General features: G+C 34.9%; 1 protein-coding gene across 1 annotated transcript in view; it reads left to right on the top strand.

Moving 5' to 3' along the window:
• The window catches only part of NCAPG (non-SMC condensin I complex subunit G), a 31,028-nt gene that overhangs the window by 6,062 nt on the left and 5,867 nt on the right, over positions 1 to 19,099 (top strand). The window contains exons 4-16 of the mRNA XM_053577567.1: positions 461 to 606; positions 1,101 to 1,185; positions 2,349 to 2,541; positions 3,032 to 3,181; positions 4,435 to 4,575; positions 5,077 to 5,200; positions 6,380 to 6,466; positions 6,787 to 6,966; positions 9,821 to 9,931; positions 14,773 to 14,892; positions 15,829 to 16,053; positions 18,412 to 18,593; positions 18,858 to 19,032. Coding sequence (XP_053433542.1) covers positions 461 to 606; positions 1,101 to 1,185; positions 2,349 to 2,541; positions 3,032 to 3,181; positions 4,435 to 4,575; positions 5,077 to 5,200; positions 6,380 to 6,466; positions 6,787 to 6,966; positions 9,821 to 9,931; positions 14,773 to 14,892; positions 15,829 to 16,053; positions 18,412 to 18,593; positions 18,858 to 19,032 — 1,919 coding nt within the window. The remainder of the gene's footprint in view (positions 1 to 460; positions 607 to 1,100; positions 1,186 to 2,348; positions 2,542 to 3,031; positions 3,182 to 4,434; positions 4,576 to 5,076; positions 5,201 to 6,379; positions 6,467 to 6,786; positions 6,967 to 9,820; positions 9,932 to 14,772; positions 14,893 to 15,828; positions 16,054 to 18,411; positions 18,594 to 18,857; positions 19,033 to 19,099) is intronic.

Below are 19,099 nucleotides of genomic sequence, written 5' to 3'. Positions count from 1 at the left end.
TTGATAGTCAACATGTTTTTTATAACAAGGCTTGGGATGATGGAAGAAGAGCAGATAAATGAAGATATTTAAATACAAGAAATGGGTTCTGTTTCAATGAGTAACAGTCCTTTTTAGGACTTGTTAAAAACCCAAAACCATGGCTCTTAACTGCCTGCCGTATTAAATTTTCTCCTAAAAATTGAGAAATAGCAAAGATATAATCTTAATGATGGCTTTTCCTTGACATTTAGGGGTATTTGTTTTCAGTTTTAGCTTTTAGGTTCAGTCCATTCACTAAATTCTCATTCTGTCCTTAGAAGGGAAATTGGTGAAAAGAAAACCTACAGCTAAAATTTCATTGTGTAAAAAATGGTATCTTTATCATTTTGAAGCCGTTTCAAAATGTCAAACTGTGGGCTATTTTATAACTATAGCTAATTAATTTCTTTAGTACTAAAATATATTTCTTGATTTTTAGCATATGCTGCTTTGATTGAAAATGATTCAAACCCAGAAGTTAGGCGAGCAGTGTTATCTTGTATTGCACCATCAGCAAAGACTTTGCCAAAAATTGTGGGGCGCACCAGGGATGTGAAAGAGGCTGTCAGAAAGCTGGCTTATCAGGTAAGTCAGTCTAGAATGTCGTATAGGCATATCCTTTTTTTTTTTAACATGGTATTTTATTTATTTTGAAAAGTAAATTTATTTCAGGTTAATGTGAGGGTACAAACAACCAGGTTAAAATATTTGATGTTATTAGGTAGAGTCCCTCTTGTGGTTATGTCCCACACATAAAGGGTGTGCCAAACACCCCCACCCTGTGCCCATTCAGTGAGAGCACCTCAACCCCCTCACCACTCCTTAGTTACAAAGCACAAGAAGTCAATTTCTTCATGTAGTTTTGAAAATACTTGCTGCATGATAATTTCTCCAGTTGAGATTTTTTTCTTTTTAATGGAGAATACAGGTAACTTATGTAGAATCTTACTGTGTTAAATGTTACCAGACAATTAATTTTCTCTGGAGATTCTGGGTATTTTCCTATGTTGGTAACATTGCTAGTTATGTAATCTGTAAATTGTTGAATTTAATGACCATGTTTTTATTATCTTTTAAAGGTTTTAGCTGAAAAGTTTCATATGAGAGCTCTGTCGATTGCTCAAAGAGTAATGCTCCTTCAACAAGGCCTTAATGACAGATCAGGTAAGGTATATATCTTTATACATAACACTTAAGTAGATTTTGAGGTTAATAAGGTTTAAGAAATACGTGTCATAAATTAGGTCAAGTAAGCCAGTCATTCCCATAAACCTGGTGAAATTTATTTTGGCGTATTATATAAAAAACATTTTCTATATTTAAAGATCTTGGTATTTTGAAGGAACAAGCTTATTTCTTTCAACCTTCCTGTGTTTTATAGAGAGAGGAACTATGCTTAAGTCTACAGAGCTAATTCATGTCAGAAGAAGGACAAGATATCTTTCTTTGACCTCTCTCTTCCTTTAAAAAAAATATTCCCTCTGTGTATACTTTGACATGAATGTATTCTGTGTATCGAATAAAAATTAAGCATGGTCAGACCAGTATAGTTTTTCTAAATTTCTTTTTCCTGTCTGTTAAACTAGAGAATCTACTTACAGGAATGATATTTTTAAAATTTCCAATTCCCATGAGAAGGTCGAGATGGCTTTATTGTGAGAAAACTAATGAGTTTAAAAACATTGTCAAGGGACAAAGTCCTTAAAAGCTAAGAATAAGGTTTGTTCGGTGGTAGATGCTTGTATGATGTACTACTACAAATAGCTACCATGTATAATAAATGATGTCAGGCCACAAGTGAAATAATAAGTATTATACAAAGGGTGCCAAAAAAAGTATACAAATTTTAAGAAAGGAAGAAAGTGTATTAAAGTTGTTATACTAAAGTCGGGTTTGACTTCTATAATTACAAGAGATGCTAGATACAACATACAAGATAACAAATGTTATCGGTATATATTGAATATGTATACATGTTACAGTTTTAATAGTTTTTTCCTTTCTTAAAATGTGTATGCATTATTTTGGCACCCTCTGTATATTTTGAGTTAACCTCTGGAGCCCATTAAACCCAGGGAAGAAGGACAGCGAGGATTATTTTGTAGGTTTTGATAGTGTTTGGGTATTGGTGCTGAAACTTTTCCATCTTTATTTGGAAATAACCATCACAGTGACTATTGCAATATCATTGTATTTTGTTTCTTCAGTATACTTTGTTCTGCCTTTAATCAACTTAATGGTATCGTAAATATTGACATTATGTTAATTAAAATGAAGCATAGGAAATGGAAGCTAGAGGGAGCCTTACGTTTCACATGCCTCCACAGATGCTGTAAGAGACGGTATGCAGAGGCATCTTCTCCAAGGCTGGCTCCGTTTCTCTGAGGGAAGTATCTTAGAGTTGCTTCATCGTTTGGATGTGGAGAATTCTTCTGAAGTGGCAGTCTCTGTTCTCAATGCCCTGTTTTCTATGACTCCTCTCAATGACCTGGTGGGAATCTGTAAAAACAATGATGGCAGGTGCATAACAGATTCATTACTTGAACTACAATATCGTAGAGCTTCTGTAATTAATATTAGTTTTCCTGCTCATAACCTCTGTTTAGTACCTTTTGTCTACCCCTCTTTTGTTTGCTTTACTCTGATAAATATCTTCTTTTTTTCTCTGTTATAAAAAGTCATTACTTTACCATACACTATCTACTTCAGCTGTGTTTTTTTCCCCCATCATTTTATTACTTTGATTTTTGTATTAGCCTACCATGAGAAAATTCAACATGTATCCCTAGTGTATGTTTGCTTATTGAATTCTTTGTGTTTGTTTATTTTTGTGTGTGTATCTGTGTTCACTAAATTTTTTCATTTTTAGTTGTGGGCAGATTAATAACTATGCAATTAAAAGAGTGGAGGTGATAAAGCAAATCTTCTCATTCCTATTTTTGTGTTCAATTCAATTTTTTAACTGGATATAAAGATCATGCTTTCTTTTATTCGCTTTTTTTAAATGAAGGACGTTGATCCCACTGGAAACATTAACTCCCGAAATTGCTCTGTATTGGTGTGTTCTTTGTGAATATTTGAAATCAAAAGGAGATGAAGGAGAAGAATTTTTGGAGCAGATTTTGCCAGAGCCTGTAGTATATGCAGAGTATTTACAGAGGTAAATTTTTTTCTTTTGGTTTGGACTGTGCTTGTGTTGCTGCACGTCAGCCTCCCAGTCCCCTTCCTCAAAGTTCACACCTGACAGAGAATAAGTTAACCCTCTTTTAGGACATAACAGAATTAACCCTCCTTTAGGACATGCAGGAATAAATGTGTGTGTTAAGTCTTTCCAAAATATATCCTCTGCTGGTCAGCACACTGAAAGAGTAAAGTACTATGTTTAGGGTCATTTCCTCAACTACCAATTTCACTTTAAAATTATTTATTATTATTTTTTTTTTGGGGGGGTTGTTTTTTTCTTTCTTTATTATTTTATTAAATCATAACTTTGTACATGGATGCATTTATGGGGTTCAGGGTACTGCTTCAATACACAATGCTTACATTGAACTAAGTAACACATCCATCAGAATTGTACTTATTACTTAATAGTTTCGAAATGTACCCACTTTAAAATTAGTAAAACATGAATGCATTCTTGGAAAAGTTCAAATACAGAAGTACATAGAATTAAATGGTGTAATTCTCCCTTTTATCTCCTACTTCCTCAGTCTCATTGATACTTAGAGTTTACAACTCAACTAGGGCTTATGCTCAAACCTCTCTCTCTGCACTTACATATACTTTTTCAAACACATACATAGGTTTCTTTAAAAATGTAATATGTTCTTTTTGTTTTTTTTTCGACTGTTGATACCTGAGATCATTATGTGTTAGGGCATATAAATCTATTACAGTATTAACAACATATTTATCATTCTATGGTATGGTGGTATTGCCGGGCCAAGAGTATATATATATTGATACTAAAGTATACATTTCTAACTTTATACTTTTGATTCCTTTTTTAAAAAAATGCTTCCATATAATATGAATTATTAGTCTGGATTCCCTGTGTATGAGAAAAATCATACATTAACCATCATAAGTTGGGAACATCTATGTGCTAGAGACATTGAAATAATTAGTTATCAACCTCAGAGACACAAATAGGAACCTTTTGAAAATTTCCCCTAAAAAATTTGAATCATTAAGGAAAATACATTATTCAAATTCTTTTAATTTGTCAATAAGTTCCCAATAATAGGATAGAATTTACTTTGTATTCCAAATTAGTATTTCATGGCATAAACATTTGTGTATTTGGACTAATAGGAACTGAAAATGAATCTTTTTTAATTTACTGGTGAGAATCAACTCTGGTCTCATGTTTCTTAACAGATTCTACTTTATTAATTCTGCTTATTTTAGTTATATCCAGAGTATTCCAGTTGTTAATGAAGAACACAGAGGTGATTTCTCCTATATTGGAAATTTGATGACAAAGGAGTTCATAGGTCAGCAGTTGATACTGATGATCAAATCTTTGGATGCCAGTGAAGAAGGAGGAAGGTAACTTCCCATGTTGAAATAAGTCTTGTTACAATATGATTACATTTGCCCTAGCTTTCTAAAGTGCCATAAGAAGTTCTCTTTTCCTTTTACACCTCTCTATATAGTATTATTTATATGTATATATATATTAAGCACATATGTCTTTAGGTCAGTTTCTTCAGAATAAATCTATAAAATTGCAATTTTTTAATTAAAAATTTGTACTAATGTTTATTAGAGAGGGCTGTGTAGCATTATCTAAAATGTTTGATTCACTTGTTTTTTGCCATTTTATCATGTTGATTTACTAAATTGTAGGGTGGTTTGGAAAAGTTATTTTTTTGCAGTCTGTACGTATTTTTTTATATCTATAATGATAAACATAAATGAAAGAACTAAGACAAATGTAAACTCCAAAGAGTAGATAAAATGAAAAAAAATAAGGAGTAGGTAAAATGTTAGAGAAAATGTGTTTTGTCATAATCATATTTAAATTAAAATAGTCCTTTTTGGTTACAGGAAGAAACTGCTGGCTATTTTACAAGAGATTCTTACCCTGCCCACAACCCCGATATCTCTGGTTTCTTTTCTTATTGAGAGATTACTCCATATCATTGTAGATGATAATAAGAGAATAGAAATTGTAAGTAATTTTCTTCATTGTTGATAAGAGGTTTTGTCAATGACGTTGAAAATTATTTTGTTTTCTCTTTAGAATTTTGTCTTTGTTTTTAGTTTTGTTTCTATCACGTTTTTTAATTTCTTAAAACCTAATCTCTCTGTTTCACATACACAATAATTTTTAAAATATTCTCTTTCTCTTAGTATACCTATTGTTGTATTGAATCAGGGTCAAATGGATCAGGTTTGGAAGGAAGTGACAAGTGGGATGAGGTTTTCAATGAGGGCACTAGAGTATTAGAGAGCTTGCTCAAGTCATACAGACTCAGGTTCAAGTCCCCTCTGGCACCTTTTAGCTTTGTGACTTTGGGCAAATTATTTAGCCTTCTTCTCAATAAAGTAAGAATAGTAATGAAACCCACTTTCCCTTGTTCAATAAGATAGTGTTCACAAAGTGCTTGGTAAACACAGAGACAAATGTTATCATAATAATATTATTTCCAAAATTTTTTTTTTTTTTCCTGGGTAGCCAGAAAGGATAAATCTGTGTTATTCTTCTCATAAGGATCAATCATTTGGGTTGCAGGTTAATTTCAGAGGACATCTCTTTCAACCTCTCCTTGTGCATACATATCCACACGTTTCTTAGACAACATTCCTACTTAGTGATTATTCACCGTCTGCTTACATACCTGTTATTTGGGAGGCAGTTTTTCCCGATCAGTCAATTCCAATGTCCAGTAGTCTGAAAGGAAAAATCCTTCTTTACGCTGTCATTATTTATGCATTGTGTACATAAATGGAAGAATAAAAGGATATTCCATTTCTCTGTATTTAATTCTCATAGAACAAAAGTAGGGAGGAGTTAAGGATTTTAGTCAGAGAATTTTAGTTTATGGTATCACTTCTAGGCACCATAATTCATTTTTCAAACATGAGGGATAATTTATTTTCAACATCTATACTAATGTGCTTATTTACCTTTCTTTCAAATTATTTCATATTTTATGGACAGATGTATTTCTTGGTTTTTTTTTTTTCCCTAAAATTTTCTAGCAGAAAAAATGTGTACTATTTTTATCTGTATTTTTTCCTCTGTTTTTCAATAATAACTTGGAGCTTTACATAGCATTTTGATAATTATTTATTGATGTAGAAGTATATTAAAGCATGTACTCTAAATTATAACTTTACTTACCAGGTTACGGAAATTATCTCAGAGATTCGGGCTCCCATTGTTACTGTTGGTGTTAATGATCCAGCTGATATGAGGAAGAAAGAACTCAGGGTAAGTCTCTTCTAACTTAAGGAAATGGTTAAGTGTATGGAATGGTACAAGTCTATTGTATCATTTGCTGAACAGTTTTGAAATTGTTCTCACAAAGTCAAATTATTATTAAATTGTTAAACTATAAGAGTATCTAAAATGTTACCAGATTATGTGAGTCTAAAAGATTTACAAATCTGTTTTTGGAAAATTACAACTTTGTGTATGACTGAGTGTTTAAATTCTGGGTCATTGTTACTAAATAATACTCTTGAATTTGATACAGATTTTCATATTAATAGTTTTTGTGTAGTGTTGAAACAATTTATATCTTTTCTTAGATGGCCGAAATAAAAGTTAAACTTATTGAAGCAAAAGAAGCTTTGGAAAATTGCATTACCATACAGGATTTTAACCGGGCATCAGAATTAAAAGAAGAAATAAAAGTATTAGAAGATGCCAAAATAAACCTATTAAAAGAGATGGAACAACTTGAAATTAAAGAGGTCCACATAGAGAAGGTAAGCGTAACTTTTTTCATACTAAATCTCTGATATTGATCATCTCAACTAAACCTTATTTTTTTTAACTCACAAAACTATAAGAATATATTCACTTTGGAGAGATTTATAAAAGTAATAATATGAAAAAAATTTTTCTTTCTTGTTCTCTTTCTATTTTTGGACTTTAAAATGCCTTATCTACCTTTAATTATTAAAGCTAGGATTTTACTTGCTCGCTGGCTATGGTATTCTCTAGAAACTGAAGTCTTTTTCTTGCTAGGGAAACTAGCTTCCAGTGGTTTACTTATGAATTTTGAGTTTTTTTGTGTGTGTCTTGAATACTTTATAAAAGAAAAATGCATGTGTCTTTCCCTTATTTGTGGAAGACCCTTGACCTTTTTATTGCTAGGAAAAGAATTTCTATGATAGCTATACCATCAAGTGTATATTTTAAAGCTTAATTACTCTTATGTTTTTAGAAAAAGCTAAGCAGATTTTTTTTTTTTTTAGTGAAATACTAATATCTAGTAACATTTAAAGCTTTTCAGCAATTTTTTTTTCAAACTTAGTTATTTGATAGTCTCTTAAATGGATTACAATAGAACCCCCGTAAATTGACTGCCCAAGGGATTGTAACAAACTGGTCAGCATGTGGAGGTGGTCAACGTAAGGAAGTAGGCCTGCTGTACTGATCCGTACGTGTAGTGCATGTCCAGACTATGAAAATTAGGTCAAATTAAGGAGGTGGTTAGTGTAGTGAAGTGGTTGATTATGGAGGTTGTACTGTATTTCTTATGAAGTAATTTTTAATTAATGGTATTAATAACCATTCTGTCTTATAAGTAATGTGTGAAGATAGAATGGTATTAATGTATTTGATATTAATTTTAATTTAGTCTTTTAGGAACTTTTGTAGTGAACATTTTGGTTTAGGAAGTGCTGATTAGAGTAATCTCATAGAGAGTGCTAAATGAGAGAGTTCACTATGTTGGGATTAGGTAATGTCCTTGAGTTATATTTTGTCTTTAACCTCTCTAGCCATCCCCACTCTAATACCTAACCTTTCCAATGAACTTGCATGAACTTTATGTTCATAAGCTGGTACCTTATTTGTTTGACAATGTCTATGGATTGTTACAGACTATTAAATTTGAGGAGTAAATTTAAAGGAAAAACCAAAAATATAAACCTGAAAAAATGACAGGCTACAGGTGCAAATTAGAGAAATTACAAAATCAGCAAAGGTGATCTATTATAATTAAACATTACTTTAATTTGACTGACATTGACCATTTATGTGTTTGTCAGTTTGAGGGCTATAATCCTATTGTAGTATAATTACAGCATAACATAATAGATGCTGTGGTCAGAGAAGTATAGAGGTTTTATAGAGCCATCTAAACCAGTTAGAATACTGTTTGCTTCCTTGAAGGAAGAAATGTTTTAACCTGAGATTTGAATAAAAGTAACAATATAATCTAACACTATGGTCCCCAAGCCTGGGCCATACACAGTCCATGGCCTACGAGGAACCTGGCCACACGGCTGGAGTAAGCAAGGCTCTGCATGTGTAGCCACTCCCCCTGCTCCTGTCACTGCCTGAGTTCCGCCTCCTATCAGACAAGTGGTGGCATTAGATTCTCATAGGAATGTGAAGCCAGCTGTAAACTGTGTATGTGAGAGATCTAACTTCCGGGCTCCTTCTGAGATTCTAATTCCTGATGATCTGAGGTGGAGGTAGAATGCACTTGAATCATCCCAAATGAACCCCTGCCCCCTCTTTTCCCAGTCCCTTCTGTTAAACCAGTCCCTAATGCCAAAAATGTTGGGGACTGCTGCTCTAAGAGTATGGCATGCTTTTCCTGTGGTAGTCACTGCATTAATTGCTTCACAATTGTAAATTCTCACAATAACCCTATGAAGTTGGTACTGTTATCATCTTCATTTTATAAAGGATGTGTAAGTTACCCAAAGTCACACAAATAATAATTGGTAGAGGCAGTATTCAAACCCAGCCAGTGGCTCTAGATTTTGTGCTTTAATGCACTCTGTGCTCCCTCTCCTCAATGAATTATTAAGGGTATTGTAAACAGATGTAATGACAAGTGTGATGGCCCGGAAATTAAAGGGTGTGTGCCTGTTGTGTTGTAGAACTTCATGTCCGTATGACTGAGATTTGAGGGTTAGAAGTAAGAGGTGAATCTAGGAAAGCTTAAGGGCTACATCATGTATGGCTTTGTGTAAACAATATTAAAGATTTTGTATCATACTTAAGGATCGTGGTGAACCACTAGTAGTTTAAGTGCTAGGATGAGTCTCATGTCTTAGAAAGACCTCTGCTGTTCAAGAAATGGATTGGAGAATGGTAAAACCTAGACGAACGTTGTATTTGGGAGACCATTATAGCAGCCTGAGTAAGGTACTGACAGTGGATATGGAAAGTAGTAAGGACTCTGAGAGATATTTAGAAATTGTAACAGAGAGGAGGGAGTCAAGAACGTATCCTAGGTCTGTTGGTTTGGACAGCTGGGTAGAGGGTGATGAATGACATTATGGAGCTAGACAGCACAGGAGGAGGAGAGGTTCAGGTCATGGTAAATAGTTCTCTTTTGGACATAATTGAGTTTGAGGAGCCCGTGGAACCTCCAAAAGGAAATGTCTTATAACAGTTGTATGTATGAGTCTGAAACTTAGGAACCTCTGGGCTAGCTCATAGATGATAAATAAAGTTGTACATAGAAGGACTGGATAAAATCACGCAGAAGGTATGTAGAGAGTGACATTGTACCCTAGACAAAGCCCTGAGAAAGCAAACACTTAAGGGACGGGCAGAAGACTTTACTAATGCTAAGGATTTTGTTTTTCATTTTAGAATGATGCCGAAACACTGCAGAAGTGTCTTATTTTGTGCTATGAACTGTTGAAGAAGATGTCAGTTTCAACAGGTATAGGTCCAACCATGAATGGGATCATTGAATCTTTGGTATGTTGGTGGCCTCTGAGACTTCATTTACCCGACTTCTCTCTCATTTTATAAGTGATGTTCTTCTTAAGATTCAAAAGAATGAAAAGATTATGATGATGAATTTCTTTTTTTATCGATTCATCGAGGGTACAAGAAACCAGGTTATACTGATTGCATTTGTTGGATAAAGTCCTTCTTATAATTGTGTCTTGCCCCCAAAAGGTGTGTCATACACCAAGACCCCCATCCCCCTCCCTCCTTCCCTTTCTCTTCTCTTCCTTTCCCACACCCCCCTCCCTCCTCTCTCTTGCTCTCCCCTTCCCGCACCCCCCACACCGTGTACTAGGTCATTAATTGTCCTCATGTCAAAATTGAGTACCTAGGATTCTGCTTCTCCATTCTTGTGATGCTTTCCTGAGAATAGTGTGTTCTACTTCCATCCAGGTTAATGCAAAGGATGTTTGCATTTTTTAATGGCTGAATAGTTTTCCATGGTATACATACACCACAGCTTGTTAATCCATTCCTGGGTTGGGGGACATTTAGGCTGTTTCCACATTTTGGTGATTGTAAATTGAGCTGCAATAAACAGTCTAGTACAAGTGTCCTTATGATAAAAGGATTTTTTTCTTTCTGGGTAGATGCCCAGGAATGGGATTGCAGGATCAAATGGGAGGTCTTATGATAATGAATTTTAAATATATCATGAATATAAATGGTAAACTATATATGTTAGAGCTGACAATTAAGTTCATGAACTCATCTTAGAACAAGTGCTGTAGCCTTCGTTGCTGGATGTGCCTGTGATCACCTTTGAAGTCCTCCCCTTGGGAAGCACGATGCCAGTGTCTAGTCCACCCTGCAAAGCAGTTTTGGAACTCTTTTTCTGTTGGACAGCATGAAATGGCCATGAAAATTGTCAGTGGCCTGAATGTCATCAAAATGTCTTCCTTTCAATATTTCCTTTATCTCTGGGTAAAGAAAAAGTCACTGGGGGCTAGACAGTTAAGTCAGGTGGATATTCCAGTTATTTGTTTACTGGCTAAAAACTCACTGACTAAAAACTCTCATGTGAATTGGTGCATTGTCATGATGCAAGAGCCATGAGTTGTTGGCCAAGATTTTCAGTTAAGATTTTTCAGATGATGTTTACTTGGTCTGTTATGCTTCTCACAGTCAGTTGATGATTTTGATGTATAATGCAATACATTTTTGTGACGTTTTTGTCTGTTTTGATTGTTAATAGCCACCCTGAGTGGTTTTCTTCACCAGTGATGCTTCCTTTCCCCTTGGAAAAATGTGTTTAATTCATTTGTACACTGCTGTTTTCTTTCTTTTTTTTTTTTTTATTCAGTTTTAACAATAGTTTAATACATTTTAAATTATGCAGAAGTATATTTAAACATTAATTTATGTTCACTGTCAGTAACAATAAACTTTATTAAGCATATATTGTTTGATGAGATTTTAACTATTGATTGGGATACATTTATGTAATTCATAACTAAGTAAATATCAGGGATGCCTGCTTTCTTTTTTTTTTTTTTTGAGAATGAGTCCTACTCTGTTGCCCTCGGTAAAGTGCTGTAGTATTACAGTTCACAGCAACCTCACACTCTTGGGCTTAAGCAGTTATCTTGCTTCAGTCTCCCAAGGAGCTGGGACTACAGGTGCCCACCACAGTGCCTGACTATTTTTGGAGACAAGGTCTTGCTCTGGCTTAGGTTGATTTCGAATTCGTGAGCTCAGACGATCTACCTGCCTCTGCTTCCCAGACTGCCAGGATTACAGGCATGAGCCAACATGCCCTGTGCTGCGATTTTCCTCCTGGCATTATCCCCATAAACTTGGACTACATGTCCCTGATTTCACTTACACTCTTGCCAAGTTTAACAAGAAGTTTAGTGTTTTTTCCTTGCTCTAATTAAAGCTCTGACATTCTTATGATGGCACATTAAAAACATGCAACAACAATAATGAACGCCACTCAGCAAGACACTGCCACATGTTGACACAACCGTAAGACACCGATAAACCCAGTCATGAAAACTGACCAAGTTCTTTGTACAGTCAACCCGCGTAAGCATTTGGTGGCAAGTTTGTGAACTTAATTGTTAGACTTTGTATAGTGCTTACTTCACATTGTGAGGATTATGTAAGATGATGCATGTAAAGTTCCTGGTACGTAAGTTATTAACTTTTGAAAGGTTTGAAAAAATTAATTTTACACTGGAAAGTGATACAGAATATCTGAATGGTAAGAGGAGACCCTAGAACGCATCAGGAATATTTAAATCCTGCACTCTTGCTACATAGGAATACTGGAAAGGTATAATTGTGAGCGCTGAATATTCTGGTATTTTATTAAAAGGACCATTAGTATGCTCCATTGTATTGACCACAGGGAGACAAGCGCTGTAAGACTTACCTTACATTCAGATAGGTCCATAGAATGCACATCATACATAACTAAGAAACAAGTGAAATTAAATACATGCAACTGTTTATAACTAAAACATTTTATTACTCAATATTAAAACTATTGTGATATTTTATATTCTGGTTTTTATACTAAGCTTTACAGTGTATCTTAAATTGGACTATATTCTTTGGGTATTTGGTAGCCAAATGTGGCTAGTGGCTACAATATCAGATAATATAAAGTATTTTACTTTTCTTTTTTCAGTGGGGCACTTAGCCAAAGCAAATTCTGTATGCACTCAAGCTCTTACAGGATTCTTCCAAAATTGTATTTGCTGTAATTAGTGAGAATTAGCCAATGAATATGGTCTGAGGTCTAATTCCTTTGGTTGTCATGAGTTCCTGAACGTAGTAAAGAAAATCAGTTTGTAACAGTTGTAGGGTGTTTAAATGGCAGCCAGTGGACTGCATGAGGATTTTTTTGCTTATCTGTTTTGCTTATATCTCTCTCTCTCTTTTTTTTTTTTTTTGAGACAGTCTCAAGCTGTCGCCCTGGGTAGAGTGCCTGATTTCACTCAGCGTGAGTGAAATCGTTTCGCTCAGCGTTTTGCTAACAAAAGCTTATGAGCAAAAGAAAAGGTCCGTACATACCTTGTGTAATATTCAACCACAATGACAACTATAACCATTTAGACAGCCCCAGGACACCCCCAGGTGGCGTCACACGGCTCACAGCTACCTCAAACTCTTGGGCTTAAGTGATCCTCTTGCCTCAGCCTCCCAAGTAGCTAGGACTACAAGTGTCTGCCACACTGCCCAGCTGCTTTTTGGTTATAGTTGTCGTTTTTGTTTGGCGGGTCCAGGATGGATTTGAACCCGCCGGCTCTGGTGTATGTGGCTGGCACTCTAGCCACTTGATTTACAGGCGCCGAGCCTGTTTTGCTTATCTCTGATGTTGGATATTACACAAGGTATGCGTGGACCTTTTCTTTTGCTCATCAGCTTTTGTTAGTGTTTGTGTATTTGATGTGTAGCTTAAGACAACTCTTATTTTTCCAGTATGCAACAGAAAGAAAAATGGTTAGACACCCTAGGACTCTAGAGTTTCTGATTTAAAAACTAGGTTCTACTCAGCCATTAGAATTTAATTTTATTTTAGAGAAACATATCTTTAGTGCAAAATTGATCCTTTTAAAGTTCTCCTTGGGTACTTTATGTCTATTATAAGAAGATGGTGAATTGTGGTATAATTAACCTCACAACTGAAGGAAATATGAAGACTATTATATATGTGGGAAAGGATATCTAATGTTAATCAAAGAAAGGATGCAAAATTTAATGATTTTAAATGTATAAAAGTCTATGATTAAAGACTGAAACACATAGACAAATGTAAGCAAGGTATTTGTATGGAAGAATTATATTGTTATGAAATTGCTGTGTTTTAAATAAGAATCATAAATTGTTCATTGAACAAATACTTATTGAATGTTTATTACGTACTAAATGCTGGTAGAGTATACATGGAATATAAAGCAGATGAAGACTACCCTAACTGACCTTTTGATCAAGTGGGGGGAACTTTAAATAAATAAGTGAAAACTTATGCTATTGATGCTTGATATGAAGAGGAGCTATATGGTCGTGTGAACTTGGTAACAGCAGGATTTGACCTATTCATGGAAGGTGACTCTAGTCTGATCTTTGAGTAGACACTAACTGTGAACAAAGGAGGGAGAAATTTTTAATACAGGAGCTACTAGCCATGCGAGGCTGCTACTCCAAATTGAGATGTGCTGTAAGGGAAAAAACCCGTTTCGGTTTTGAAGACTTAGTATGCATAACAAAATGTAAATTATCTTATTAATTGTTTTTTTATGTGGATTACATGTTGCAGCAATAATATTTTAGTTATGTTGGGTTAAAGAAAATTTATTAAAATTAGTTTCACTTGTTTCTTTTTACTTTAATGTTGCTACTAGAAAATTGAAACTAGCGTATATGATTTCCATTTGTGTCTTCCATTATGTTTCTGTTGGACAGCTTTGAATAAGAGGCATCAAGATCAGACTGGTTGAACAAACTAAGAGTAAGAGGAGACTAGGAGACAACACAAGGGGAAATAATATATGTCATGTTAAGGAGTTTTATCTTTTTTATCTTGGTCTATGAGCATTGGGAAGCCATTGACTCCATTTTAGCAGGTAGAGGGGAGATGTGTCATGATCAGACTGTATTTCAGGAAAGTCTCCCTGGGTAAATTGTTTTTGGAAGTTAATGTTTGCCTTTTTTTTTTTTTTTTTTTTTAACGGGAAAGGACTTCTTTGAGTAAACAGACAATATGAAATCACTCAGATTACCATTTTGAATGTGATTTTAGTATACTCTGGTAAATTTCTTGCCTTGGTCAAAATTATTTACTTTCTAATTCATTTTAGATTCTTCCTGGAATAATAGACGTTCATCTTGTAGTGAGAAATCTGGCAGTTTTATGTTTGGGGTGTTGTGGACTGCAGAATAAGGATTTTGCAAGCAAACACTTTGTGCTGCTATTACAGGTAGGAGGTACTGCTATTACTTGTGACAAAATCCCGATTGTATTTCATGAAAGAATCTATGGTGATGATTCTAATTCTCTGTATTCATCTATTCTGGGTCTTACTGATAATGGCAATTATTATAAATAATCTTTAGGGACTCAATAATTTTAATCTTTTGATTTCTTATTAAAATGTTTTTAGGCAAAAAAAGATAAAATGTAAATTATTTAAGTTATTCCTTTAATTAATCATATAGAAAATATTGAGTGTGCATTATGTGCCAGCACTCTTCTAGGCTTAGAAGAAATAAGGTAGGTATATAGGTAGGTAGTGAATAAAACAAGATAAAAGTTGTTTTCCTAATGGAAGTTACATTCTAGAAGGGGAAATATATGGTAAAAAAATAAATGTGTAATATGTCAGATGGAGAAAAATAAAACAGAGAGGGGAAGAAGGAGAAGGGACATGGCTGAGAAAGGCCTCGCTGCCTTGTTGACATTTGGGCCGGTGGGAGGAAGTGAAAGAGTGAACCCTGTGGATATTTGGGTTTCCGGGGATGGGAGGAGGCCCTGGGGTAAGACTTTGCTCACCAAGTTTAAAGAGCAGGAGGACATATGGCTAGAAAAGATTGAGCAAAGGGGGGAATAATAGGAAAAAGAATTCACCCGCAGCAGGATGTCTGTGTCTTCTAGGAGTAGACTGTAAAGATGTCAGCTTTCACTGTGAATGAGAGAGGAACTGGAGGGCTTTGAATAGAGGATTATAGTGATCTAACTGGACATAGTGTTGGTATAGACCTGGGAGGGACTGGCAAACCTTCTTTAAAGGGCAGAGAGTAAATATTTTAGACCCTGCAGGCCGTATGATATACCTCAACTATTCATATTTTGTGCAGGGTAAATGATTAAAACTGTACTGAATTTACTTTTTTGGGTGGGGAATATCTCCATTTAGGTTTTACAGATTGATGATGTCACAATAAAAATAAGTGCTTTAAAGGCAATCTTCGACCAACTGATGATGTTTGGGATGGAACCATTTAAAACTAAAAATACCAAAGCCCTTCAATGTGAAGCTACAGAAACAAACAGTGATGATGAGCAAGAGTCAAAAGAAGTTGAAGAGACTACTACAGCTAAGAATGTTCTCAAACTCCTTTCTGATTTCTTAGACAGTGAGGTAAGATGTAATCTAGACCCATGATAATGAAATGTTATTTTCAGCATGTATTTGTTTATGCTCTTTATATTTTATTTTTTACTCAAGTTTAAGCTTAGACAAAAACTTTTAATTTTGCTTTTTCAATATCTTAATTAAATTTCAGCTTTCACTTATAACGTACCTAATTTTTCACTGTCCAGTTTTGTGCAAAAATTGAAGTGTAAACAAAAATAATTATTAAAGGGTGGTGTTATTAAAATTTCATCTTTTATCCTGTATTTGTGATTTAGGAACTTTAAGTTTTTTTCCCCAAGAGTTTTTTCTGGTTTTTTTTTTTTTGAGACAGAGTGTCTCTATGTCACCCTCCCCAGAGTGCTGTGGCATCACAGCTCACAGCAACCTCAAACTCTTGGGCTTAAGGAATTCTCTTGCCTTAGCCTCCCAAGTAGCTGGGTCTACAGGTGCCCGCCACAATGCTCAGCTATTTTTTTGTTGTTATTGTCATTGTTGTTTAAATAGGCCTGGGTCAGGTTCTAACCCACTAGCCCCGGTGCATATGAGCAGTACCCTAACTACTGAGCTACGGGCACCGAGCCTCCTCAAGAGTTTTAAGAAATAGTTAAGAATAATTTATATTGGGTAGGTAGAAGATATAACATAGGGTAGAAGATTGGTTCTCTCTTCTTAAGACAATCTTAAACTACCATTTTTGTAACAAATATAAACATTGAACTGATTTAAATATTTTTATACAGAGTGTGTTTTTTTCATTGAGGCAAAAACTCATTGTAAAATGAACAGCTCATTGTTAGAACATTCATAATGTAATACAATAACCATCTCTAATTTGAAAATCATTTTCACCCTCCCAGAAGGAAACTGTACCCATTAAGCAGGTTCCCCATTCCTCCTCTGACAGCCCTGACAACACCCCATCTATACTCTGTCTCAGTGGCTAGTCTCATTAAAATGGAATCATACAATATGTGACCTTTTGTGTCTGGCATTCATTTAGCTGAATGTTTTGAGGCTTCTCTATATTGCAGCTCTGTACCAGTGCTTCATTCCTTGAATTTTGCGTATTATGTATATACCGTAAGTTGATATTGGGCTGTTTCCCCTCGTGGCTATTATTAAGAGTGCCGCTATAAACATGTATGCATATGTGTGTGTTTGCGTACCTGTTTTCCATCCTTTTTTGGTATATACTTAGGCAGTGAATTGCTAAGTCATACAGCAAATCTTTAACTTTCGAGAACCTGTCAAACTTATCCAGAGTGGCTGAGCCACTTTACATTCCTGCTTTCAGTATACAAGGTTTGTGATTTCTCCACATACTTGTCAATACTTATTTTTCATTTTTAAAATTTACATCCGTCCTAGTATATGTGAAGTGGTACCTGATTGTGGATTTGATTTATGTTTTCCCTAATGACTAATGATATTCAACATCTTTTCTTCTGCTTCTTGGTTATTTGTATATCTTGTTTGAAGGTGGCCCTTGGTCATTCTTAAATTGGCTTGGTTATCTTTATAGAATTCTTCATATAGTCTGGGTAGACTTCATCAGGTATATAATTTGCACATATTCTTGTTATAGGCTGAATTTTCAGTTTGTTGATAATGTCCTTAGATATATAAGTATTTTTAATTTTGAAGAACACTAATTTATTTTCCTTTTGTTGCTTGAAATTTTGGTGCTATGTGAGAATCCATTCCCTAGCCCAGGTCATGAAGTTTTATCTCTGTGTTTTCTTCTAAGAGTTTTATAGTTTTAGCTTTCATATTTAAGCCACTGACACATTTTCAGTTAGTATTTATATATGATCTTAGGTAAAGGTCCAACTTGATTTTGCCTGTGTACATCCAGTTGTGTTTTCCTTTTTCTTCTCTGTGTTTGTTCTGGTTACTCTTTCTAGGGACGCCTTTTTCTGCTTTGTACACCTTCTGTTCACGTTCTACCCATTATTCAGACACATTGCCACTCCCCCTCTGCAGCTCTGGTTTACAGGCACTTTCCTTTCATCAGACAGGGACTGTTACTGTAGGTTTTCTATATCTTAGAAATGCTAAGCATTTAAGTACATGCTTTGTTTTTGCAACATTTATAAAAGGTCTTTGGGTTCTTCTAAGGAATTTTAAGGGAATTGAAATTTTCATGGCTAGACTAAGGATTTGCCTAAAATTATTTAGATTTGTCTAAAATTGTTTGTCTAGCCATGAGGAAACAAAATACTTTCATGTGCCTTTAACAAATTCATTGTAATATTTTTGGATTAGTTCATGCAAAAACATTATGGGATGAGCTACACTGTGAGACTTACATAAAAAGGAAATACAAATAAATTGCTTCTAACGAGTTATTGTTTTCATTAGGTATCTGAACTTAGGACAGGAGCTGCAGAAGGACTAGCCAAGCTGATGTTCTGTGGGCTTTTGGTCAGCAGCAGGCTTCTTTCTCGTCTGATTTTGTTATGGTACAATCCTGTGACTGAAGAGGATGTTCGACTTCGACACTGCCTGGGCATGTTCTTCCCCACGTTTGCCTATGCAAGCAGGTATTGAGGCATACTGATAAATCAAAATCTGACCTGACGTCAAGTTCACGTCCTCCATGAGTTCTGTCTGAAGTGTCATTTTGTTGTTGCTTTCTTTCTTCAGTGGGGAAATAGTGAAATGAAAACTCATGTAGATTTTATCTACCTGAATTATTTGGCTCTTTCATAGATGAATATAGGCTTTATATATACGTATTTTAGAATCATGCTTTTTTTTCTCATCAGAGAATGTTTTGCTAAAATAAACTTTGAAATTTTTAATAGGACTAATCAGGAATGCTTTGAAGAAGCCTTTCTTCCAACTCTGCAAACCCTGGCCAATGCCCCTGCATCTTCTCCTTTGGCTGAAATAGATATCACAAATGTTGCTGAGTTACTTGTAGATTTGACACGACCAAGTGCATTAAATCCTCAGGCCAAGAATTCTCAAGATTATCAGGTGTGTGAGTATGTTGGTCTGTGGTTGGTAAGCATGGTAACTGCATGCAGATTACTGTTTAGGTAAA

This window comes from Nycticebus coucang, chromosome 23, assembly GCF_027406575.1.
Source record: "Nycticebus coucang isolate mNycCou1 chromosome 23, mNycCou1.pri, whole genome shotgun sequence".
NCBI lineage: Eukaryota > Metazoa > Chordata > Mammalia > Primates > Lorisidae > Nycticebus > Nycticebus coucang.
This window is presented reverse-complemented; position numbering and strand designations above follow the sequence as displayed.